The sequence below is a fragment of the Oryx dammah genome, unplaced genomic scaffold (assembly GCF_014754425.2).
Source record: "Oryx dammah isolate SB20612 unplaced genomic scaffold, SCBI_Odam_1.1 HiC_scaffold_10, whole genome shotgun sequence".
Lineage (NCBI taxonomy): Eukaryota > Metazoa > Chordata > Mammalia > Artiodactyla > Bovidae > Oryx > Oryx dammah.
Genome location: NW_024070194.1, coordinates 9,760,863 through 9,786,020, shown reverse-complemented (window position 1 = coordinate 9,786,020; position 25,158 = coordinate 9,760,863). Strand labels below are relative to the sequence as shown.

Sequence of the window (25,158 nt, the reverse complement as noted above, 5' to 3'; positions counted from 1 at the left end):
ATTTTGTTTTTGTGTTTTTGGAGGAGAGCAGAGGGTGAAGCAGAGGCTGTGCAGGCCACTTTGGGCCAGACGTCCTGGTTGCCCCTCCCCAAAAAACCCCACACACCTCTTCCTACCTGGTGCAGGGAGATAAAATCCGAGTGAAACTCACCAATGAGCCCCGCCCACACACACACAACCCATCCCTTCAGAAGGTCCGATTACTGCCTCCCACTTCTTCATCACTCACCCCCCAACTCCGCCCAGTTCTAACAGCCCTTAAGCCAGACTCCGGGGGTGGGGGGGGCCCGGACACCAGGAGATGGGCACAGCCAGAGAGCCAGGTGCCTGACCGCTGAGAGATGGAGGGCAGACTTGCCCAGACCCCAAGGGTAACAGTGGAGCCCCCTTCCCACTGCCTGCATAAGGAGCCATCTGTTCTCGGCTGAATAAACCAGCGGGGGAAAGCAGCTCGCAGTCCCCTGCCCCCCGGCCCGACCCCCGCACAATGCGCCTTTCTCCGAGGAGACGCCGCCTGGGCGCCGCCGGAGAGCGCTCCGTCTGGCCTCCCCTCCCCGTGGCGGCACAGCAAGACACACACACCGACCCCGTGGAAACCAGACATTTTTTTTAAGAAAAAGAAAACAAAAAAAGAAATCCTACAAAGAACTGAGCGCAGCACGCGTCCTCCACATCCCCTCCCCCATCCCTCCCCGCAGTCCGACTTCTGGTCCAGGCGAGCCCAGCTCGAGCGCAACGCTGGGAGCCCGCCAGCGCCTCCCCCGCGACAGCCCAAGCCCGGGGGGACCCAGGTTCTGTCCGAGCCCGGCGCCCAGACGGCGCCCCTGGAGCGGGGGTAGAGGGCTGGGGCCGTCCGCGGGGCCGCTTTCCTTGCCCAGGTCCGGGCCACCCGCGGCCCTCACTTCTGGGTGGCCAGCTGGTTCTCCAGATCCTCCAGGCGTGCGGTCAGCTGGGCCAGTGGGAGGTTAAGGAAGCCTCCGGGGCTCTCGGGGGTCCCTTCGTCTCCCCTCCGGCCCGCGCCCCCGGACCCAAAGGATATGCTTCTGCGACAGATTCTCTAGCGTCCCCAGCGTGCGGCCCTGGAACTCCACGAGGCTTTCGCATTCGCAGGGGCTCCGAAGCTCTGTCCCCGCGCCGATGCCCTCCTCTGCCAGAGGGGCACAGACAGTCGGGGGAGTGAGAAGCTGCAGGAGGACCAGCCGGCCCTGGCCGAGGCCCCCCGATACCCTCCACCCCGCCTGCGGCTGAGTGCACAGGTTTGAGATTCAGACAAACCTGGGGTGAGTCCCAGCTCGATAGCTGTGAGATACTGGAAAACCCATTCAACCTTTCTAAGCAGCGGATTCATTGGCTATAAAAATGGATACAATGAGACAACCTATTCTTTGGGCGGTGCTGAAGACTCCGTGATTTTCATGTGTGTCTTATGTGGGTACCCATCTCAGAAGGTTTCTCAAACCTTGGTGCTCATTGAACTCACTAGGAGATCTTGTTAAAATATAGATTCTTGGACTGCCCTGGTGGTACAGTGGATAAGAATCTGCCTGCCCGATGCAGGGGACACGGGTCCCCAATCCCTGGTCCAGGAAGATTCCACATGCCTCGGAGCAACTAAGCCTGTGAACCACCACCAACTCGAGTCTCTATGCAACAACTACTGAAGCCCGTGCACTCTGGAGCCACGTGCACTCTGGAGCCAGCAAGTTGCAACTATGCAGGCCACGTGCTGCAAGAACTACTGAAGCCTGAGTGCCTTGGAGCCTGTGCTCTACAAGAGGAACCACTGCAAGGAGAAGCCTGGGCAACTGGAGAGTAGCCCCTGCTTTCCACAACTAGAGAAAGACTGGATGCAGGAAAGAAAAAAAAAAACCAGAACAGCCAAAAAACAAAATATAGATAGACAGATATAGATAGATAGATTCTTATTCTTAACGGGGAAGGAGCAGAGATGCTGTATTTCTAGTAAGCTCCCAAGTGGTACTGATGCTGCTGGTCCATGGACCACACTTTGAGCAGCAAGAGTCGACAGAAATACGGTCCAAATGAATACGGTGATGGTAGCATCTGTTAGTGTGGCAGCACACAGATGGCTATTTAACACTTGAAATGTGGTTAGTGTGATTGAGGAAGTGAATTATTTAGTTTAAGTTAAATGGGCATATGTTGCCAGTGGCTAGTTTATTGGAGGGCGAAACATTAGAACTGATACAAGTAAACACTTTATAGTGGATTTCATTGGTTCCCTAGGTCCATGAGTCAAGGTCAATTGGAAGTGGCCAAACAGGAGATGACAAGAGTGAAGAGCAACATCTTAGGGATCAGTCGTTCTCAAGTGTGGTCCCTGGACCAGCAGCAGCAGCAGCATCACCTAGGGTGTTATTAGAAATGCAAATGATCTGATTCTACTCCAGACCTACTGCATCGGAAACTCTGGGGTTGGAGACAACAATTTGTCTTTAAACCCTCCAGGTACGTCTGATGCACACTAATGTTTAAGAACCACTGATTCAAGTCTATTTCCTCACACATTTCAACATCTCTGAAATCGAAAGACGTGCCTTATAGTTAAATCCGGCATTTTTATTTTTTTTCTTAGCAGTATAGAAAATAATAGTGATTCTTACAATGGATGGTATCTTAGATTCACTAAATTCTGTTAATGTGTGCCATTTTGAATACTACAGCACAATGCCTGGCACTTGGCTTTCAATACAGAGTTGATATTATGATTTAAAAATTATATTTTAGTCTTGTATGTACCCTCAGCAAACTGCTGTATGTTGCGTCATCAGTGATATTGATAACAGCCTCAGAATGGCTCCTAACTTGGCAGGCGGGGAAACCAAGGTCCAGAGAGAGAAGAGGATCTACCCAAGGTCATTCTTCATCAGTTGGTGAAGATCCTCAATCACAGAGGCCAGATTTCGGTTAGAATTCTAGAACTAGAGGCAACCTGGGGCAGCCAGCACCCTGCCCTATCACAGAAAAGGAAAGGTAAGGGAGAGGTGGGGGTTAAGTGACTTGTCCAAAGTCATACTGCAGGGGACATAAGAGTTAGGGACTTCCCTGGTGGTCCAGTGGCTAAGGCTCCGTGCTCCCAATGCAGGGGACCTGGGTTTGATCCCTGGTCAGGGAATTAGATCCCACATGCCACAACTAAGAGTTCCCATGCTGCAATTAAAGATCCTGCATGCCGCAACTAAGACCCAGTACAGCCAAATAAATAAATGAGTAAAAGAGGACAGGAAGGGCCCTAAGGAGAAGTTAATCCAGTGTCTCCATAATATCCTCGCTAATTATTGGAATTAGCCTGGAGAGAGGGAGAGGAAGAAAGGTGTGTGTGTGTGTATGTATATATGTATATGCATATACATAAATATATATGTATATATACATATATACAGAGATATTTTAAACATAGATTGTCCAGGCCCAGCATAGCCCTACTGAACCTAGCTCTGGAGTGGGGTCTGTTTATCTGAAAGAAAAGTCACATTGTAGGCCTGGGTTACAGTCTAAAGACTCTATGGTAAAAAAAAAAAAAAATCACCCCCTGAGAAATTCCCTATATTACCTATAAAGGTACTTGTACACAAAGTTCAAGCCCATCCTCCCTCCACAAATAGAGTTGGTCCCCTTTTCCTTAGCTGAGCACCATATGAAGCAGATGGATTGAATTTATGGGATATATACATTTAATATGCCTCCCAGATGGTGCTAGTGGTAAAGAATCCACCTGCCGATGCAAGAGATTTGGGTTCCATCCCTGGGCCGGTAAGATCCCCTGGAGGAGGAAATGGCAACCTACTCGAGTATTCTTGCCTGGAGAATCGCATGGACATAAGAGCCTGGCAGGTTATAGTCCATAGGGTCACAAAGAGTCGGACAAGACTGAGCGACTAAGCACACATATATTTAATACACATCTTTGTGTACTTGAAACACGCCCAGTCCTGCCCCTTTCCCAGGTCTGTGAAGCTGAATTCCAGCAAGATAAACGGACTTATGATGTGGCTCCCCTTACCAGTGCTGAATTGGGCGTGCCTTTGAAAAAAATCCACCACCCCCCAAATTATTCTGAATTCCCGCTAATTTGGGCAACAGATCGCTTAGAATTGTGCTTCTTAAACTTAGCACTACCCACTCCAGTGTTCTTGCCTGGAGAATCCCAGGGACGGGGGAGCCTGCTGGGCTGCCGTCTATGGGGTCGCACAGAGTCGGACACGACTGAAGTGACTTAGCAACAGCAAACAGTACTAATTCCCTGAGGGTCTTGTCAAAGTGCAGCATTGTATTCAGTAGGTTTTGAGAGCGCTGAAAACGCTGCAGTTTTAACAGATTACCAGGTGACAGCCCTGCCGACGGTCCAGGGACCACACTTTGAGTAAGCAGGCTCTGACCAGCGAGCCCATCCCCCGGTTGTCACTCAGCGAAGGGGGCGGGAGCGAATAGGACCCCGAGGCCTCGGAGGATGCGCGGTGAGAGAAGGGGCGGGGTCCCGAGCCGGCTGCGCTCACCCGGGCAGATGCTGCCTTTGAGGTTCTCCAGCAGGTGCGTCATGGTGCTGAAGTCCGGCGAGTAGGACACGTGCAGCTCGGCTGGTTCCGAGGCGATTTCTCGCAGTTCTTCCTCCACGGCCTTGCCCACGCCCACGGCGTACATGACGATGCCTGCGGGGTCGGGGGAACAGAGGGGGCGCCCTGGGCTTCAGGAAAGCTGCCTCCCCGCATCCAACTCAACCTCAGGTCAGCCCGGCCCTCGCCAAGCTCACCTTCCTCCTTGGCGCGCGCCGCCCACACGGAAATGTTATCCTGGGAGCGGCCGTCGGTGAAGACCAAGCCCACGCGGGGCACGTTGAGCTCCCGGGGGCGCGCGCCCTGCGCCTCGGAGAAGCTGTGCTCCACCATGTGGCGCAGGGCCAGCCCGGTCATGGTGCCGCGCTCCATGTACTCCACGGCCAGGACCGCCTGCTTCACCTCGGCCGCGGTGCCGTAGCGGCCCAGCGGGAACTCGGTGCGCACGCGGCTGGAGAACTGCACCAGCCCCACGCGCGTGCCCTCGGGGGACACGTCCAGGAAGTCCACGATCTGGTTCACGAAGCGTTTCACCAGCTCGAAGTTCTGCGGGCGCACGCTCTTGGAGCCGTCAACGAGCAGAACCAGGTCCACGTGGCCTTCCCGGCACCCTACACCGCACCGGAGAAGAGCTGGGAGTGAGGGCAGGCAGCAGCTATTGCTCATTCATTCATTCATTCGCAAACATTTATTATATAACAGATACTATGTGTGAACGCCTTCCTATGCCAGGCACTGTGCTAAAATAATAAAAATTAATCATCACAGCATCATCATTGGCATCCTTATCCTCTTTGCCATTTATTAAGTGCTTAGCATGGGGCTTCTCTAGTGGCTCAGTGGTAAAGAATCTGCTTCCAATGCAGAAGCTGCAAAAGACTCGGGTTTGATCCCTGGGTGGGGAAGAGCCCCTGGAGGAGGGCATGGCAACCCACTCCAGTATTCTTGTCTGGAAATCCCACTCCAATATTCTTGCCTGGAAATCTCATGGACAAAGGAGGCTGGTGGGCTACAGTCCACGGGGTCAAAAAGAGGGGGACATGACTGAAGCGACTTAGCAAGCAAGTGCTTAGCACAGGCATCTTTTTCATCATCATCATCACAGTAGCTACTGTTTACGATCATCTACTATGTTAACCAACAGAATTCTGAGCACTTTGCCTCCCCCGTGCTCAGCCAGAGACCTTGCTAGGCCCCAAGGGAGGTTTGACAATAAGTTAAACATAATCCTGATCCATAAGGAAACAGAGATGAAGCAGAGCGGTCACATATGCGATTAGTGACCATCAAGGGAAGTGTTTGAATGCAGGGCCATGCAGGGAGCAAGGTAGGATTCTTCCTGGAGTTGAGGAAGGCTGCGTGGAGGTGGTGACAAGTGATTTGGTCTTCAGGGATGAGTAGGAGTTCTCCAAGGCAGGAAGGGACATTCTAGACGGTGGGCGCAATGTGTGTAGAGCCATGGTAGCCAGGAGCCCTCGACACATTTGGGAATGGGCTGGCCAGTACGGCTCAAATGTTTAAGTTTGGCAGGAGACAGGATGATGGGGTTGGCTGAAGCAATATTTTAATGACCTAAGGCAGTGGTTTCAAAATTTTGACCACAAGTCACAGTAAAATAAGAATAATAATGCATTATAATGCAGTTATGTGCCATGCCATGCCACGCTAAGTTGCTTCAGTTGTGTCTGACTCTCTTCGACGCTATCAACTGTAGCCTGCCAGGCTTCTCTGTCCGCAGGGATTCTCCAGGCAAGAATACTGGAGTGGGTTGCCACTCCTTTCACTGAACCTGTGTTTCTTACATCCTTTGGACTGGCAGCGAGTTATCAGTAGCACCACCTGATAAGCCCATGATGCCCTTATGCTGCTGAGTCGCTTCAGTCGTGTCCGACTCTGTGCGACCCCATAGATGGCAGCCCAGCAGGCTCCCCTGTCCCTGGGATTCTCCAGGCAAGAACACTGGAGTGGGTTGCCATTTCCTTCTCCAATGCATGAAAGTGAAAAGTGAAAGTGAAGTAGCTCAGTTGCCCTTATACTCACGTACAATTAAAACTGAGTTTCATGAAACAATACTTACTCTTTCTACATACATGCAGTAAACTCTATTTTCTCTCTCTTTTTTAAAAAGAATTCTGCCTTGTAACCCACTAATTTGATTTTGTTATCCACTATGGTTACACCCACCACTTGTGTAATCCACTATGGTTACACCCACCATTTGAAAAACTCAGGGGTAAGGCATTTGATCTTTATTTTGTAAGCACTGGTGAGCCACAGAAGGCTTTCAAGCAAGGGAGAAATGTGATCAAATTGTGTTTTTGAAATTAACTTTGGCAGCAGGGTAGAAGGCAAAGAGGTAAAGGCAGGGCATGGCAGAGCCTCCAACTCCACCACCACTAACACACACACATTTACACCACACTCATGGGTCGCAGCAAGGAAAGAGTTAAGGATGCTCAGAATGGGGCAGGGGGGCAGAGGCAGGCAGAATTAGCCCCCTTCCACCCATCACTCACGGCTGCAGCTCTTGCCATCTGCCTGGAGCTGCCGCCCCTCAGGACACACGCAGTGGTAGGAGAAGCCCTCACTCACACACTGGAACTCACATCCATGGTCCACACCATTGCAAAGATCCCGGGCTGAAAGGTGAGACAAGTCAGGATGAGTCAGGGTGGACTCCACCAGCTGAAATCCCTTGCCGCTCTGCACAAATGGGGAAGACCCCTCCTTACCCTGACAGCTCCTCCTGTCGGGCAGCAAGTCGTAGCCCTCTCTGCAGCGGCACTGTGGCCCACCAAAAGTGCTAACACAGTCATGCTGGCAGCTGTGGTTCCTGAAGCTGCAGTGGTCAATGGCTGGTGGGAAGGAAGAGACAAAGACACACAGTGGTTCTGACTGGAGTCATCAGAGACCTCAGCATAGGGTACCAGCTGGGGGGCTGGCTCATCCCTGCAGCTCTTCTGGTCCTGCTGGAGTACAAAGCCAGCTTGGCACTGACAGAAATAGGAGCCAGGGATGCTGACGCAGGGATGCTCACAGGCATGGTCCCCTTCAGTGCAGAGGTCGAGGGCTGAGGAAATGGTGAGGTCAGCCTGGGCCCAGGTGCTGCACTTCTCATCCCTGACGGCACAACTGCCTGGGAGCTTTTTACAAACACCTATGCCTGGGACTTTCCTGGTGGCCCAGTGGTTAAGACTCCACACTCTCAATGCAGGGGGCATGGGTTCAATCCCTGGTTGAGGATTTAAGATCCCACACGACACGGGGCATGGCCAAAAAACACAAATAAATAAAAATACTTATGCCTGGACCCCAACCCCTAAAGATCCTGACTCAATTAGTCTGGGGTGGTACCCAGGCATCTGTGATTCTCCAAGCAGAGGCCTCCTTCCTCCTCAGCTAAGCAGCCCTCCCAGCTCAAGCCCCAGCATGCCCACTACTAAGCCAGGAATAAGAATGGGACCCCACAGTTGTAAGAGACAGGGCTTCTGCCCTCAAGATGCTCATTAATTCACAGAGGAGGACCAGGCCCTGCCATTTAACCTGTCTGAGCCTCCATTTCCCCCTCTGCAAAATGGGAATACCATCAATGGAAGAGTGCGTGTGGATGCTAAGTCATTCTGTCGTTTCCAACTCTTTGAAACTTTATGGACTTTAGCCCGCCAGACTCCTCTGTTCATGGGATTCTCCAGGCCAGAATACTGGAGTGGGTTGTCATGCCCTCCTCCAGGGGATCTTCCCAACCCAGGGATCGAACCCACATCTCTTACATCTCCTGCACTGGCAGGCAGATTCTTTACCACTAGCACCACCTGGGAAGTCCTAATGGAAGAGAACAATTGCTCTTTACACCCGCCTTCTAAGAAGGGTGAACTACTGCACTGCTGAGTATCTCAGTGATTTCAGTGTATAGATGGCCTAGAGCTGGACTGGGGAATAGGGACTAGAGAAAGATGGGCTGCTCTGTATAAAAGTGTGAGAATGTGGGGTTCCTAGAAAAGAGATGGGGAGTGAGAGAGGGAAAAAAAGAACAAGAGAGATGGTGTGGAGATGAGTAACATGGGTTGATCCCTATATAAATTCCCTATAGGGGGGTGACTAAGCACTTACAGAATTGAAGGTGCCTAATATTCATTTATAAATAAAGGATGTTTTATTTTCTGTGTGTATGTTTGACTTCACTTAGATGTAAGTCACATCTCTGTCCACCCCCATTATTTAGTAAAATAGACATACACACAACTTACACATGCCCTTGTGTGCCTAAGTACGTAAACCAGTGACGAGGCTGATCTACATGCGTAGCATGCATGGACTGAGAAATTGAGAGAGGACCTGTAAATCACATGAATTCAGTAGAAGCTCAGAGCGAGAGGCGGCCACAGAATGTAAGCACTCGGAATTCCCAGAGATCTTGAGGAAGGTTTTGAATGTTCACAGGTCTTCAAATAGGGTTTCAAGCCAGCCTTTTCTAAGCCCCCAAAACTAGAAGATCCCAGCTGATGTCTGGATTATTGGAAACACAGGACTTCTTTTTTCCAAAATGTTGTGAGGTTGAGAGATGATATATGTAACAGTCTTAGTTCAATATCTGATGCTCACTTGGCATTCAGTAAATCGTTCAATTCAGTTCACTTGCTCAATCATGTCCGACTCTTTGCGACCCCATGAACAGCAGCACACCAAGCTTCCCTGTCCATCACCAACTCCCACAGCTTGCTCAAACTCATGTCCATTGAGTTGGTGATGCCAACCAACCATCTCATCCTCTGTCATCCCCTTCTCCTCCTGCCTTCAATCTTTCCAAGCATCAGGGTCTTTTCACATGAGTCAGTTCTTCGAATCAGGTGGCCAAAGTATTGGAACTTCAGCATCAGTCCTTCCAACAAATATTCAGGACTGATTTTCTTTAGGAGTGACTGGCTGGATTTCCTTGCCATCCAAGGGACTCTCAAGAGTCTTCTCCAACACCCCAGTTCAAAAGCATTAATTCTTCAGAGGTCAGGTTGCTTTATGGTTCAATTCTCACATCCATACATGACTACTGGGATAACCATAACTTTGACTAAGTGGACCTTCATTGGCAAAGTAATGCCTCTGCTTTTTAATATGTTGTCTAGGTTTGTCATAGGTTTCCTTTCAAGGAGCAAGCATCTTTTAATTTCATGGCTGTAGTCACCACCTGCAGTGATTTTGGAGCCCAAGAAAATAAAGTCTGTCACTAATCCATTCCAGTAAATGGTAGTTGCCATTACGATCACAGGACTGGACACACATGTATTCCATACATGGAGGGGGGGGAATTCCAATTGCATGAGCAAAGTATTGTGTGTCATCGCTTTTCAGAAGGCAAGAATGAAGAACCAGGCTTTGAGAGATTGCAGGTGCAGAGAGGCGAGGCAAGAGCAGCCCAGGTGAGCAGCTGGGAAAGAACTGAGATGCAGAAGCAGAAACGAGCAGCATGGATGGGGAATATAGGGGATGAATGTATGGAAATTCCAACAGTGTCTAAATAACAGAAACAGTAAAGATATGCCTCTGAAAAGGCTTGGGAGGTGTTTTGGAGCCAACCAAGAGATGTGCCTGAAAGAGGGAGGAGAGAAGATTGCAGAAAGTCCACTTAACCGTGGGGTCAAGACTTCTGGCCCTTGTCCCACCAAGGACTTCTGTGACCCCAAGCGATACTTTTTCTTTCCTAGACCTGAAAAGTGAGGGAGCTGGACTTTGACTTCAAACGCCCTGCCAGACTCACTAGACTGATGCTGGGTCAATAGGAAGCCGCAGAAGGTTCAGGAGCAGGGAAAGTGTAGGATGGGGGTAGTTCTCACCGATACAGCTCTTGTTATCTGCTGCTAGCTGGTAGCCAGGGTTGCAGGCACAGTGGAAGGTGCCCAGGGCGCTGACACACTGGTGCTGGCAGCCGTGTCCCCCCTGAGCACACAGGTCCTTTCCTGAGGACATACAAGAGTAGAATCATCAGGGAACAGAGCGGGAGAGCACTCCAGCAAGAGAGAGCTGGATGGGGTCAGAGGCAGGCCCCGTGCTCCAGGATGTCTTTAGATGAAATATGACTCGTTTGAGAGGGGCCGATCCAGGGGAGGGCTTAGGGAAAATATATGGCCTGAGTGGCCCCTGTGAGTAGGCTCTGAAAACCTGGGCACCTAGCCAGATGGGTCAGGGGGATAAGGAAGGACTCCGCGGAGTTAAGTAAAAGAAGTCGAGAGATCAAGTGAAATCGAAAGTCGCGTCCAACTCTTTGCGACCCCATGGACTGGGTCCATGGATTCTCCAGGCCAGAATACTGGAGTGGGTAGCCTTTCCCTTCTCCAGGGGATCTTCCCAACTCAGGGATCAAACCCAGGTCACCCGCATTGCAGGCGGAGTCTTTACCACCTGAGCTACAAGGAGGACAGCGAAAGACAAGGTGTGACAAGAACGCATCTGGCAGCATTGTGGGAGGAGCCAGAACAAGAGTGGGTGGGTCCTGTCCAGGTGGACCGGGCTTGGCTTTTCTAGGAAGGCGATGGCGCTCAGCCGTTAGGGGTGGTGCTTCTTGAGTAAAGGGGAGGTTTTGGAGTTACACATTAAACCCATGGAAACCACCATGGTTCTTCAAGGTGGGTGGGCACGATAAACGTCGCTCCTTGTTGCAGGGAAGCCTTAAGCAAAACTGGGCAGAGCTGGAATTTGACAGAGCCCGCAGTGGGCCACTGACTCATTGGAAAAGATCCTGATGCTGGGAAAGATTGAAGGCGGGAGGAGAAGGGGACGACAAAAGATGAGATGGTTGGATAGCATCCATGGACATGATGGATGGACATGAGTAAACTGTCCATGAGTTTGAGTAAACTCCGGGAGTTGGTGATGGACGGGGAGGCCTGGCGTGCTGCAGTCCATGGGGTCGCAAAGAATCGAACACAACTGAGCGACTGAAAAGAACGCAGTTGCCAGGGCAACGCAGGGGGCTGGTGGGCGGGGCTAAAGGTGATGGGCGGAGCCACCGGGAGGGGACGGGATTTCACTGCGGTGGGAACCGGAATCCGAGCGGTGGGAGAGTTGGAGACTCCGTCCAGCGCTCCCCTCACTTACGACACAGCCGGCCCTGGAACTGCCGGCCGAACTCCTGGATAAGGTCGAAGGACTCGACGAGGAAGACGTGCTCGTTCAGCGGGGGGGACGCCATGGCGCGCAGGGAGCCCACGTCGGCGCGCTGCACCCCCACAGCGTAGATCTCGATGCCGCGGGCGCGCGCCTGAGCGGCCACCTCTGCCACGCGATCCTGGGGCCTCCCGTCGGTCACGATGACGGCCACGCGAGGCACACGCGCCTCCGGCGGGCGCGCGCCCTCGGCCACGCTGAAGGCCACATTCATGGCGTACTGGATCGCCAGCCCTGTCATGGTGCCCTGCGCCAGCGGCACTAGAGCGCGGATGGCGCGCTCCATATCTTCGCGGCGCGAGAAGGCTCGGAGTGGGAAGACGCTCTGCACTTGACTGGAATACTGGATCACGCCGACTCGAGTGGCGTTGGGCCCCACGTCCAAGCTGCGGAGAAGGCCCACCAGGAACTGCCGCATAGTCTCGAACTCGAAGGGGCGCACGCTGCGTGAGCTGTCAATCACGAACACCAAATCCAGGGGCCCAGTACTGCACCTGGGACCTGCGAGGAGATCAGGAAAGGCTCTCTTAGGTTAGCAAAGCCTCGGGTCCCGGGAGAACCCTCAGGAAAACCCAGAGCGGAACAATGCTCTCCCAGCGTAACAGCGCCCAGCTCAGAATTAACCTTGCAAATGCAGGTTATATCCAACCACTCGCCCAGCATTTGCTGAGGGCCTGGGGAAGGAGACTGCACCGAATCTCTATACTACAGCTCTGAGGGCTACTCTGAGGAGGTATTATCCATTCGGAGGGGGGACAAAGGGATGTAGCAAACTCAAATGCTGGCTCTAGGAGCCAGGCAGGCAACGTAAATAAAGGAGGGAATGTATTGGGGTTAGGACAGTGGACATCCAGAGAGCCCATATGGTTCCTGAAGTGGGCAGCCCCAATCAAATATTGCCTTGCAGCCGTGAGAACCCCATGTTAGCAGATCCTGTCTTTTCATGAGAAGCCTCAAAGTGTTTTCTTTTAATGTGAAATCGCCTAAGTTGTTTTTTTTTTTTTTTCCAATTAACTTTTAAAAATGAAATGCCAACTGGGCAGTTCTGCATGAGCCCAACTTAGCTGACTCCAAGCCACATCATACACTGGGGAAACTGAGGCCCACAGAAGCGAAGCTGTGAACTCGAACCCAACCCCTTAGAGTTCCAAAGCTCTTCCTTTTCTCTCCCTGGTGTGCAGTTGGCTGCAGATGGAGAACCGGCTTTTGCTCCCTTCCCCGCCTGCTGGTGAGGGTGGGCCCTGGCTCACCTGCCAACTGCAGTTGGGTTTCCCAAGGCTGGAGAAGGAGCAGCAACAGGGGCAGCAGCGAATATGGAAGCCCCCTCATGGCACTCAGCCAACAGAGAACGGAGGTGTCGGAGCCTGGAGAGGAAGGAAAATATCAGAGCAGTAGTGTTTACAGAGCTCTTATTCTGGGTGATGGGCATTTGGAGGGGGAGGAAGGTCATGGTTTATTTTACTAATCTCTCTAGTTTCGTGCATGGTGAAAATTTTCATTATAAAAATTTCATCACAGTGAGTTTGCTGGAAACACAGGGAATTCTGCTTTTTAGAACTGCCGAATAGTAAATAAATAGAAAGTAGATTTTAAAATATACAAAAATCTAAAAGGAAAGGCCTTTCCTCAGTGCCAGGCACGATGATAAATGCTTTTCATGCACTGTGGCATTTATTGAGTCCTCTCAACAATTCTATGAGTCCAAGGCTGTTGCTGTCTCCGGAGTACAGATGAGGAAAGAGGCTCAGAAACTTCACTGCGTGTACGCAAAGTCGTGTGGCAAGAAAGTGACTCCTCCAGGATATAATCCTATGCCCATGGGGTTCCAAGCAGCAGCCGCGTGACTCTTTGCAGAGGGAAGCCATTCCCCACCTCACCCCCTCCCCTTTGCACACAAGGCAGCTCTGTGTGGCTGTGCTCCCACCCATCACAACCCCGCCCCTCGACTCAAACAGGCAGGGCCTCAATGCAGGCCTGCTGTCGCCTTGGCTGAAACCCACCACGCCGATGAACTTGTGACTTGGTGCCGCCCCTTCCCGCCTGCTCTCAGGAAAGGTCTCCAGGGGGCGCCCTCTTGGGTCTAGCTGTGTTGGCTAGGGGGCCGTGGGAAGCCCACATCTGCCCAGCAGGTGCTCCCGCCCAAAGCAAACAGGGAGCCAGGAGCCCCAGGGCCTTGGAGATAAGGCTGGGGTAGAATATATCCGGCGCTAGGGCAGAGGAGCAGAGGTGCGCACGGAGGGCTCCGGGGACAGTGGCGCTGGACGCCCCCGGACTCGGCCATGGACCTCGTGGGGGCAGGTGAGCGCTCACTCTCTCTTGGCCCTTGGCAACGCCCGTTGAGAATCACGAAGGACTCCCATTGTACAGATGCGAAAAGTGAGGCCCAAGAAGGTGGCCCGCCGAGCTGCAAAGGAACCTAGGACTCCTGGCTACCGTTCTTCCTTCTGAGCGACCTGGCAACCTGGTCCTTAGGCGTCGCCTCTTTTTCTTCCATCCTCTCCCCGGGGTCCCTACTCCACCCCATCCCCTCGCCCCTTGCTGAAGCTGTGCTAGCCATTTTTCTGTTTCCTTTCTTGGCAGAGGGGGCCAGCTGCCCCTAATCCAACCGCAGCCCCGCCCCCTCCGCAATTCCGTGAATGATTCTATTCTGAGAAAGGCCGGGTGCCTGTCGCGCCCTCTAGGCGCCCTCCCGGCGCCCTCCCAGTTGCGGATCCGCACCTCCTTTGCCTCAGCGTTGGTAGAGGAACAAATACCCCTCTGGCAGAACCTGTCGTGGGAGGATGACTAGGCCAGACATGCCAGCAGCTCCTGGAGGTGGGCGGGTGTGGAATGCCTCCTCCAGCGTGGGCCACAGCCCAGCAGGGGAGCACCCCTGGGGAGCACGCGGGTAAAGGCACAAGACACCTTGGCCCCTCCCATCCGTTCCTGTCTGCAGAAGCTCCTGGCCCCCTAAATCTTAAGTTTCCCCTTCTCCTGCTCTTGGCCTGATCCAATATCTCGCTTGGCATCCCACCTCCAACCAATCCTAGAAAGTCAAAATAGGGCTTGCATCCAAGTTCATCACCCTTCCAACTCCTCATTCTAGAGAGGAAGGAGCCAGGACCAGAGAGGGTCATGTCTTGCCCAGGTCACACAGCAACGTGGCAAGGTGACAGGACTGACCCAGAACCCGGAGCTCCTCGAGGGGGTTAATCCTTGCTTTAAGAAATGCCCTTAGGATGGAGAAAGTGGATTCTCGAGGGAGGAGAGGTTTGTGAATAATTCCTCAAGAGTTGGCTGAAGAATAAACACTTCGAGGACGTTCCGGGGAACGGGTTAGTTGGGGGCGGGGGTGCCGGGGGTTCCTAGAGGGAGGAGATACGGGATAAGGTCCCCCTTCTCCGTTTTGGCGCCCGTACTCGTGGGGACTGTATTTGAAGAGAGCACTGCAGAGGTGGGGAAGGGCACTGCAGGTCAGACGGGGCACCGTACGCGGTGCGGCCGCGGCTAAATACGGGCGCCTGGTCTGGCTGGATGCCTGCTCCTCGCAGACCCCTCGGTACCCCCAGGCCCTTTGACTCACCTGAGCCTGCCGGACAGCTCAGAGGCGCGGCCGCAGAGCGGAGCCGACGGGCGGAGCCTCCCCGGCAGTTGGACCAGGTACCGGCACGGGCAGTGTGCCCGAGGTGGGGACAGCCGGGCAGCTGGAGCGGGCGGAGGCGGCGGCCGCATTTAACCCGGGGGCCGGCGGGTGGGAAGGGGGAACGCTGGCCGCGACCCCTCCCACTGGCAGGGAGCGACCCCCCTTCCTCCGAGGGCTGGGGCGGGGCCAGCGCGACGCCCCCTGCTCCCGCCACCCCTGGAGCCACAGGCACGAGCTGCGGGGCGGGAATTGGACTCCCGCGGGAGGCTGGGCGGCTACGCTCTCCGCAGCCGGAATGCATTGGAAGCCTCCGAGGCCCTTCCCCGGGGAGAGCCCCAAGGGGCGGAGCGGGGCCTGGCTCGGCCGCTGGCTGCTTGGCCCCGCTTCCGAGGGCGCGGCCGAGCTCTTGACCCCGCCGCCCCTTCGAGGGGTGGAGAGAGGCCCCGGACTCTGGTCCTGCCAGGAGGGATAAAGGGTTCAGAAGGGCAGCCTGAGGCTTCAGGGCTCTCCCCAGGCCCCACCTGGTGGTGCCTCGGATCCTGCCCTCACGGACGCCTTTCCACGTTCTCTGCAATTACTGAGGTCCTGGGCCCAGCCATCCTAGCCCATCAAAACACCCTGGCGGGGAAGACCCCAGGCCCTTAGGCCCTGACTGGCCCCCTGCACAGGCCCTGTGTTCAGGGGAAGGAAAGCTGAGACAGCAATAGACGCCTTCTCTTGGGAGATAGGGGTTGAGAGTGTTGCTTTAACCCGAAAAATACGAAAATATTCCAAGATGCTGGGCACACAGTTTGGGGTGTCCGTCCATTTTTTCAGGCATCTGCTGACCGGCCAGAGAGCACTCTTCTGGTCTGGGGTCCAGCAACCACTCTCCCCTCCTCTCTCTCCGCGCCGCCTCCCCCCCACCCCCCATCCGCATCAGGACTGCCCCGGGGTGGGTCCCGTAAGGGTGCTGGGAAGCCATGCGCCCTTACAAACTCAGCCTCCGCCTTAAGGCCGGCACAAGTGAGGGCTTTATGCCGCTGGGGCCTCACCCCAGGGCTCCAGGCTGCAGTGGGCGTGGAGCCAGACCTGCGGAGTGGCGCCTGGGTGGTCCCGGTGTTCGCCATGAACACCTCACTGAGCACCATACCACCCAAATATTTAGCCCACAGCTTACACTCAAGTCGCCTCTATTGCCTAAGGCTTCTTCTCTTTGACCCCGAGGTGGCAGAACTAGGAGGGTCCCTTCCCCCCATTCATTTACTCAATCTGCCCGCTTGGGTCTCAGCGCCCTGCTGCGGGTGCCCGGCCCGCCCCCACCCAGTCCCAGGTCGTCCTCGGAGCCGAGCGCGGTCCTGAGGGAAGGCGTGCGCCGCTGCCTGCAGCAGCAATGCGAGCAGACGGTTCGGATCCTGCACGCCAAGGTGGCCCAGAAATCGTACGGAAATGAGAAGAGGTGGGTCCTTCGGTGGCCCTGCAAGGTTCCCAGGGCCCTCCTTTAGCCCTCTGGTCCCCCTCCTGTTTGGAGTCTTTTTGCTTCCCAGGTGGTGGAGATGGTAAAGAGTCCACCTGTTAAGGCGGGAGACACAAGAGAGATGGGTTCGACCCCTGGGTCGGGACGATCCCCTGGAGGAGGAAGTGGCAGCTCACTTCAGTATTTTTTGGCCTGGAAAATTCCATGGACAGAGGAGCCTGGCGGGTTACAGTGTATGGGGTCGCAAAGAGTCAGACATGACTGAGCACGCATATGCACGCTCAACACACACAGAACCTGGAGAGGACTCAGGGCTCCACTCTTAGCCAATCAGCAGCCTTTTTCCCTCGGTCACCATCAGCCCCGACTTTGATCTGTTACAGAACCACCCTGTGAATCTACAGTCCCCATTCGCTCATTCACCCATTCATTCATTCTTTAATTCCACAGCTGCCTACTTTGTGCTTATCATATGTCAGGCTCTCTGGCACTGCTGGGCACCCAGCACACAGTCGGACAAGATAGATACGATGACTGCCTTTGTGGCATCTTTGCTCTAGTGTGAGAGAGACAGACTATAAACACCTCGCAAATCAGTGAAGAAGATGCTCCCAGATGGTGATGAGAGCTAGAAGGGAAACAGAATAGGGCAAGGTGATAGAAACTGAGGGGCAGGGGTGTATTTAGCTAGCAAGGTCAAGATGGTAGGAAGGCCTTTTGAGGAGGTGACATCTGAACTAAGACTTAAATGTGAAAATGGAGCCAGACATGAGAAAGTCTGGGGGGAGCATGTTTTAATTAGAAGCAATGAAAAATGCAAAGACCTTGATTCACTTGGTACTAACTTGGCCTGTTCAAGGCCAAAAGAAGTCAGGGTGGCTGGAATTAGAGAAGAGGGGTCATCATAGGAAGTGAAGTTGGAAAAGTAAGCAGGGGCCAGATCATGTAAGTACTTTGAATTTAAACCACTGGAGGATTTTAAGATAAGCAACATACCTTAAAAAAAAGAAAAAAAAAAAAAGTAAAACCCCATTCGGCTGTTGTGTGAAAAACAGGTCGAAGGGGTAGGAGTTGGGAGCAGAGAGACCAATGGGAGGCTGATGCAGTGATCCAGACAAACTGATGGCAGTTGGGACAAAGATGGAGGTGGTCAGAAGTCAATGGATTCTGAATATGTTTTAAAGGTGGTGGATAGGACTTACTGATGGATTGAGTGAGGAATGTGAAAAAAAGAAAGATTCGAGTATTAATGAGGTTCACAGTCGCGGAGAAACCTGGGGAGATGGAGGAGGAATCAGGATTCCGTTGGCTTTCTGCTATCTCTGAGATGCCTCAAAGACAGGACACTAAAGTGGAGATGGATATACGAGTCCGGCGTTTACATGTCTCCGCAGGTTCTTCTGCCCGCCGCCCTGTGTCTACCTTGCAGGTCCCGGCTGGAGGGTGAAGCCAGTGCCGGGCCAAGGTGAGGGCGGACTCCAGGGCGGCCGGGCGGCTCAGTTTATAAGGGGACCAGCCACTCTGCAGGGCCCGGGAGCGGGGCGGTTCTCAGGCGCAGTCTCGCCGCGCCCTCTGGCGGCGAGAACTAAGCTTGCCTGGCTGACACCTGAGTGCTTCCAGAGCCCGCTCGCATCCCTTTGCAGCCCACCAGGCAGGGGAGACTGGGCCCCTGGTCTGCGGTTACATGGGACTAGACGGCGCGTCCGGCAGCGCCGCCGAGACGCAGAAGTTGAATTTCGAAGAGCAGCCCGACTCCAGGGTGAGAGCGCATGGCAGGAGGGGGGCAGTTGGGGTGGGTCGGCTGCGATTCCTTCTCCCATCCTCACCTCTCCCTTGGAGGGGACCGGAGAGGGGAGGGGGCTCCTTCAACTCCCCCTGCAAGAGCCAAAAGATATGTGGGGATGCGGAGAGATCAGGTTGAGGCTGAGCCCAAGAGCTTGGACGTGTCATGTCACGTCCGACGGGGCGGGCGTCAGATAACTGGGGGTGGTGGGCTCATCCCGGGACTTAGGGCTGCGATGAGACTACCCCATCCCCGCGAACCCGGTAGGAATTCAGTTGCGCCAAGACTCTTTACATCTCGGACGCAGACAAGAGGAAGCACTTCAGACTGGTGTTGCGGCTCATGCTCCGAGGCGGCCGGGAGCTGGGCACCTTCCACAGCCGCCTCATCAAGGTCATCTCCAAGCCCTCGCAGAAGAAACAGTCGCTGAAAAACACCGACCGTGAGCGGGGGCGGGGCCTGGCCGCGGGGCGGGCTTGGGGAGGTGCCCCAGGTCTGCAAACGGCTTGATTTGGGAAGGGGGAGGGGGAGAGGCCTGGGAGTCTGAGCCGAAAGAGGGGCCGGGTCTGGATAAGTGGGTGTGGCTTAGGTATCCAATTTGAGGTTGGGGGTCCCCAAAATAGCTGGCAGGTGCTGAACTAAAGACAAAATATAATAAAAAGGCAGAGGAAATTCAGTTAAAAATATTTATTTAGTGCCTGATATGCATTGCAAGTGTCTTCTGGAGAAACAGCCTAGCCTAGCAGGGGAGAGACAAACATAGCTGATCAAAGAGACAGTTGGAGATAAGTACTGCCCTGGATGCCAAGTGATAAACCCCGGGACTAATGGGTTTGAAAATACAGGGGAAAAAAGCCTGAATGACAATAACACCATCACCCTCCCTGGAAGATGGAAGGGAGAAGCTGGGCCAAGGGGGCCTTTCTTGGCAGGCATGTACATTCATCACCCTGTTTGATGCTCATCCTTGTAAGGTGAGTGGTAGGTGAGGAAAATGAGACGCGGAACATCCATCCATTCGTTTAAGAAATGTTCGGGGCTTGGACTTCCCTGGCAATCCAGTGGTTAAGACTATGGTTCCACTGTAGGGGACTCAGGCTTGATCCCTGGTTGGTGAATCCTAAGATCCTGTATGCCACTCAGTGGGACCAGAAAAAAGGAAAAGAAAAAAGAAATATTGGGGCCCATCACCTTCCAAATGACTTGCTTAGGTCTGCCCAGCTGGAAAAGTGGTCCAGCCAGCATTTGAACTTGAGTTGATGTGACTCAAGAGCCCACCCCCCCCCCCCCCCCCCCCCACCTTGTTACTTTCTATTAAAAACGCTGAAGTATGTCTCAGATTCAGGTAGTGTTCTGGCTGGCCGCTGGTGTGAGGACAGGGCCAGGGAATGGTTAGGTGGTATAGTGTGACGGTTTTAAGTGCAGATTCTGGAGCGAGGTGGCCTGGGTTTGAATCCTGGCTCTGCTGCTGGCTAGCTGTGTGATCCTGAGGGAGTTGTTCTCTTGAGTAAAGATAATATTATCTACTGCAGACGGTCGTTGAGAAGCAAAAGAGCTAACTCATGTTCAGCACTTAAAACAGTACCTGAAAAACAGTGAACGTTAGCTATCCTCATTACGATAGTGGATGGGAACTTGGGTGCAGTGTACGTTGAGCACCCACAGTGTGCCTGGCACTGTGAGGGAAGAATGGGTGATGCCCAGTGCTTTCTCCCCAGGTGCTCAAAATCCAATCAGAAAGCAGAATGGTGGCTCCGAATCTGTGCTAAAGGCCAAAAGAGATCAATAAACTGTAGAAATAGACTATTTCACACCACATGCCTTTTGCTTATACAGTCTCCTGAGCAACTCCTACCTACCTCGTCCTCCCCAGCTGAGAGTATAACCTCCTCCAGGAAGCCTTCTGAAATCCATCCAGCCCTTACTACATCCTACTGAAAGTTTCTATTTATTCCTGGTCCCCACTCTGAGACCGTGAACTCCTCCAGAGCAAAACTAGGTCTAATTCACCCTTTAATGCCCGGCACCCAGCGTAGGGCAGGCCACCAAGCAGGCATTTAGTAACTACTTGGTAAAATTCTGTTTTTCATGCCCAGGCAGTGAAAAGGACCAGACAGAGGTATAGAAGCAGGATTATAGCAGGTGCTGGATAAATAGCCATGAGACAATGGCTAGTGTGTCTGGGAATTTGAGCCAGATTGGCTCAGGAGACAGAGGGTGGGAACTGACAATTCCAAGGGGCCAAGCACCGCCCGGGCACTGACTCCACCTCCCCTCACAGTGTGCATATCCTCGGGCTCGAAGGTCTCCCTCTTCAACCGCCTGCGCTCCCAGACGGTCTCCACGCGCTACCTCTCTGTGGAGGACGGGGACTTTGTGGCCAGTGCACGCCAGTGGGCTGCCTTCACTCTCCACCTGGGTAATCCCACCAGCAGGCCCGGGGCTGGGCACTTCACATGCATTCACTTATTTAATCTTCACCACAACTCATCCATGGAAGTAATTGTTGCCCCATGGAACCAAGGCTTACAGACACCAAAAGACTTGTCAAAAATCCTAATGAGTCGGTAACTGAACCCAGCTTCTCTGACTCCAGCATCCAGCCCCTTCCCCCAGCTCAGCCCCTGCCCCCAGAGCACGGGCATTCCTCAGGATGGGCCACAAGGGGTTTCTCCAGGCTGAGAATTTTCAGCCTGAGCCACCTCCCTGTGTGCCAGCCCTGCCCATAAGACCCATGTGTGACGCGAGGTGGAGCCAGAGGCAGAGGATTTGGGACAGAAGCGTAGGACCCCTGAAGCTCGCCTGCCTTCTGTTTATTCCTCAGCCGATGAACACTGTTCCCAGGGGGACTTCCCACCTCGAGAGGGCTACGTCCGCTACGGCTCCCTGGTGCAGCTCGTCTGCACGGTCACGGGCATCACCCTACCTCCGATGGTATGGGAAGGGAGGGCACGACTGGACGGGTCACCCCAGATCCATCCACAAGGGAAGGGCTGAGGGTGAGCACCCAAAGCATGATGACCCCTATCCTCACTGGGGACACTCAGCGTTTGTGAGACTGTGTGGAGGTCAAGAGCTGTCATGGTGGTGGGGGGGGGGGGCGGATATGCCAGCAATATGCCAGCATTCTGCATGGCTATTGGGGTAGCAGAGAGCTGGCTGGGAGGGCAGCCTGTGGGCACCCAGGCACCCTGCTGTGACACCTCCCCCACACTTCTGCCATAGATCATCCGCAAAGTAGCCAAACAGTGTGCCCTCCTCGACGTGGATGAGCCCATCTCCCAACTCCACAAGTGTGCATTCCAGTTTCCCGGTGGTCCTCCAGGAGGAGGCGGCACCTACTTATGTCTTGCTACAGAGAAGGTGGTGCAGTTTCAGGTGAGAAGCAGAAACTCTCGGCACCAAGCATCCCAGAAGAACAGTAGGATATAAGATCACCATTATCATGACCATCGTGGTTGCTACTCACCGAGCAACACTGCCTCCTATGGAATGTTAGACATGAAGACTATCAGGATAGAATCAGAGAATGTAGAAAAGAATAGTAATAGTAGCATTGAGCAATGCTCCTTCCCAAAGGCTATTAAAGTCATAGAATGTTGTGATATAAAATTGTAGGGGAATTCCCTGGTGGTCCAGTGGTTATGACTCTGCACTTCCACCGCAGGGGGCCAGGGTTCCATCTCTGGTCTGAGAACTAAGATCCCACAAGCCTGGAGGCACGGGGTTAAGAAAAAAAAAAAATTGTAGAATGTAGATAAAAATCAGTAATAAATAGTTTTGGCTGGTGGCTCAGAGGTTAAAGCATCTGCCTGCAATGTGGAAGACCTGGGTTCAATCCCTGGGTCGGGAAGATCCCCTGGGGAAGGAAATGGCAACCCACTCCAGTATTCTTGCCTGGAGAATCCCAAGGATGGAGGAGCCTGGTGGGCTACAGTCCACCGGGTCACAAAGAGTCGGACACGACTGAGCGACTTAACTAACTTTTGAGTATTACTGAGCAAAGATGAATCATGGACTGTTAAGACATAAGATTATCAAATATGAAAAACTGCTATTATTATTAAGCAATACAAAGAACAGTATCATGGAATGTTGAGATAAAATCATAATACGTAGAAAATCACATTATTATTGAGCAATAATCCTTCCAAAAGTATTTTAAAGTGTTGGAATGTTTAGGGCACAGGATTGCACAATATTTTTGTTTTCTGTTTTTTTTTTTTAATGGAATTCTAGAATTCTAAGAACATAGATCTTTAGAAACCTGCTAGTCCAGCGAGCTGAGGTAACTCTAAATAGAGATTAGGTTTGGTTCGAGCTCGCAGGGCAGGTAAACCGCAGAGCCCAGGGCTGGAACTTTAGGAATGCGGAAGCCCCGGCACTGCGCCGGCTGGATGCGCTGAGGCCGCCATGGCCGCAGCTTCTTCTCCATCCCCTGGGGTCTCCCCTCAGGCCTCCCCCTGCCCTAAGGAGGCCAACAGAGCGCTGCTCAACGACAACTCTTGCTGGACCATCATCGGCACCGAGTCGGTGGAATTCTCCTTCAGCACCAGCCTGGCGTGCACCCGGGAGCCGGTCACTCCCGTGCCGCTCATCAGCACCCTCGAGGTGAATCCGGGCGCTGCGGGGCGCTGGCGGGCGTGGATCCTGACTGCCCTGGGCGGGGTGGGAGTGCAGGTGAGGGAGAGCTGCGAGCTCTCAGCTCCCCACCCCGCGCCCCCCGCTTCTCCCACACCCCTTGGTCTTACCCTCCCCCAGCTGAGTGGCGGGGGCGACGTGGCCACCCTGGAGCTCCACGGTGAGAACTTCCACGCGGGGCTCAAAGTGTGGTTCGGGGACGTGGAGGCCGAAACCATGTACAGGTATAGGGGTGGGGGTTTCCCTGTCTCCCAGAGAACGGAGCTGGTGGGGAGTGGGGTGCACGCCATCAGCATCGCTGCTACCCTGACCTCGATGCCCCACCCCCAGGAGCCCGAGGTCCCTGGTGTGTGTGGTACCCGACGTTGCCGTCTTCGGCAGCGACTGGCGCTGGCTGCGCACACCCATCACAGTGCCCGTGAGCCTCGTGCGCACCGACGGCCTTTTCTACCCCAGCGCCTTCTCCTTCACCTACACGCCCGAGTACAGCGCGCGGCCGGGGGCCCCGGGCGCCCCGGCGGCGCCCGCCGCTGACGCCGACGCGCTCCTGGAGAGCATCCATCACGAGTTCACGCGCACCAACTTCCACCTCTTCATCCAGACGTAGGAGGAGCGGCCTGGACGCTGAGACCTGCCCGGGGGCCGGTTTTCTGGGTCCTGAGCCCTGCCCTCCGCCTCGGCGCTGCGGAAGTGAAAGCTTTAGGGTGACTTGCAGAAAGCTCTCGCCCTAGAAACCTGGCCCTGCGGGTCTTACACCGGTTACTCCCTCGTCCTATTCCGTCTAGGAAGACTCCGCCTGAGTGATGCTCCCTTTGTATCCTGTCAGGAGTGTGGTTTTCTCCGTCATTGTCTTTTTCACTCTCACACTCTCTCTCCCGCAGTAACTATAGTTTTTTTTTTTTTGGCGATGCCACGTGGCCTGCGGGATCTTAATTCCCAGACCAGGAATGGAACCCGTGCCCCATGCGGTAGAAGTGCAGAGTCTTGGTCCCTGGACCACCAGGGAGTTTCCTGTAGATCTCTCTTCTTTGTGCATCCCTGTCCCTGCACCTTTGTTTCTCTCCATCACTCTAGGTCTGGCATACAGTTTCACACGTTGTGAAGAGCCTAGCCTAGAGCAGTGACCCTCCAGGCAGCTGTGTCTTCCCTGAAAGAAGAAACGGGTAGTATTTCACACACATGGGGCATGGGCTCACGCTTGCCCTGCTGGCCCTGAAGCACCAGGTCCTGCCTGGAACATTGGGTCCCACCAAGTCCCTTCTGGAGCATGGGGAACCTGTCCTGGAGTGCTGGCTTCCGCCCTGCAATACAAAGCTCAGTCCTTTCCTTAGTCTTTTTCTGGCTGGAGCCAGGCACAGTACCCATGCAGATGTTTACCCTCTGGTCCACAACTTTGGTGGGCAGGTCCCTGGGGCAGTGGTCAGGTCTTGCTATCTTAATTGTCTACCCAGGCATTTCTTTCGCAGGCCCAGTAAGATGCAGTCAGTCCTAAGGGTCAGAGATTGCTCTGCTGTGTTGGCATCAACTCCCAGCCAGGGCAGAGTCTGATCTGTAGGACCCACCTGCTCCCAGAGGGAGGTGCCCCAGTGTGCTTCCCCCACATATACACAGAGTAGAGGACCACATGTGTGGTGGAGCAGATAGCTCACTTGTGATACTTCCTGGAGGAGCAATGGGGGTTCAGAGGTAGCCAGCATCCCTGAGCCCCTGTCCCTGCTCTGGGGACCACCTGCTGCCTCTAGGCAGGCCCAGGGGCAACCACAAGACCCAAAACAAAACTTGCCCAGGACAACTCTAGGCAGAACTCATGCGATCTGCTGGGCAATAACCAAGAAAGAGTAGCTTCTTTGGATGGAGCCCAGGGATAAAATTGCAATTTATCACTGCCCAGACTCTCCACCATCTGCCAAATGTGTGCCCCACA

General features: G+C 53.9%; 2 protein-coding genes across 2 annotated transcripts; one reads left to right on the top strand and one right to left on the bottom strand.

Moving 5' to 3' along the window:
• Window positions 1–586: 586 nt before the first annotated feature.
• On the bottom strand, window positions 587–15,550 carry MATN4 (matrilin 4). Its single transcript, XM_040248934.1, has 10 exons — window positions 15,295–15,550; window positions 12,983–13,096; window positions 11,664–12,233; window positions 10,403–10,525; window positions 7,307–7,429; window positions 7,091–7,213; window positions 4,772–5,185; window positions 4,518–4,670; window positions 1,040–1,147; window positions 587–957 (listed from the first exon to the last, which is right to left on the bottom strand). The coding sequence occupies exons 2-10, from the start codon at window positions 13,059–13,061 to the stop codon at window positions 899–901; spliced, it is 1,752 nt and encodes a 583-aa protein (XP_040104868.1). The 5' UTR covers window positions 13,062–13,096; window positions 15,295–15,550; the 3' UTR covers window positions 587–898.
• Window positions 14,012–24,267, top strand: RBPJL (recombination signal binding protein for immunoglobulin kappa J region like). The gene is made up of 12 exons (XM_040248935.1): window positions 14,012–14,030; window positions 15,263–15,371; window positions 16,667–16,792; window positions 18,205–18,275; window positions 18,454–18,569; window positions 18,861–19,035; window positions 20,875–21,012; window positions 21,418–21,527; window positions 21,819–21,971; window positions 23,049–23,204; window positions 23,355–23,458; window positions 23,565–24,267. Exons 1-12 carry the CDS (start codon window positions 14,012–14,014, stop codon window positions 23,839–23,841), a joined length of 1,554 nt encoding a protein of 517 aa, XP_040104869.1. The 3' UTR covers window positions 23,842–24,267.
• The last annotated feature ends 891 nt before the right edge of the window (window positions 24,268–25,158 follow it).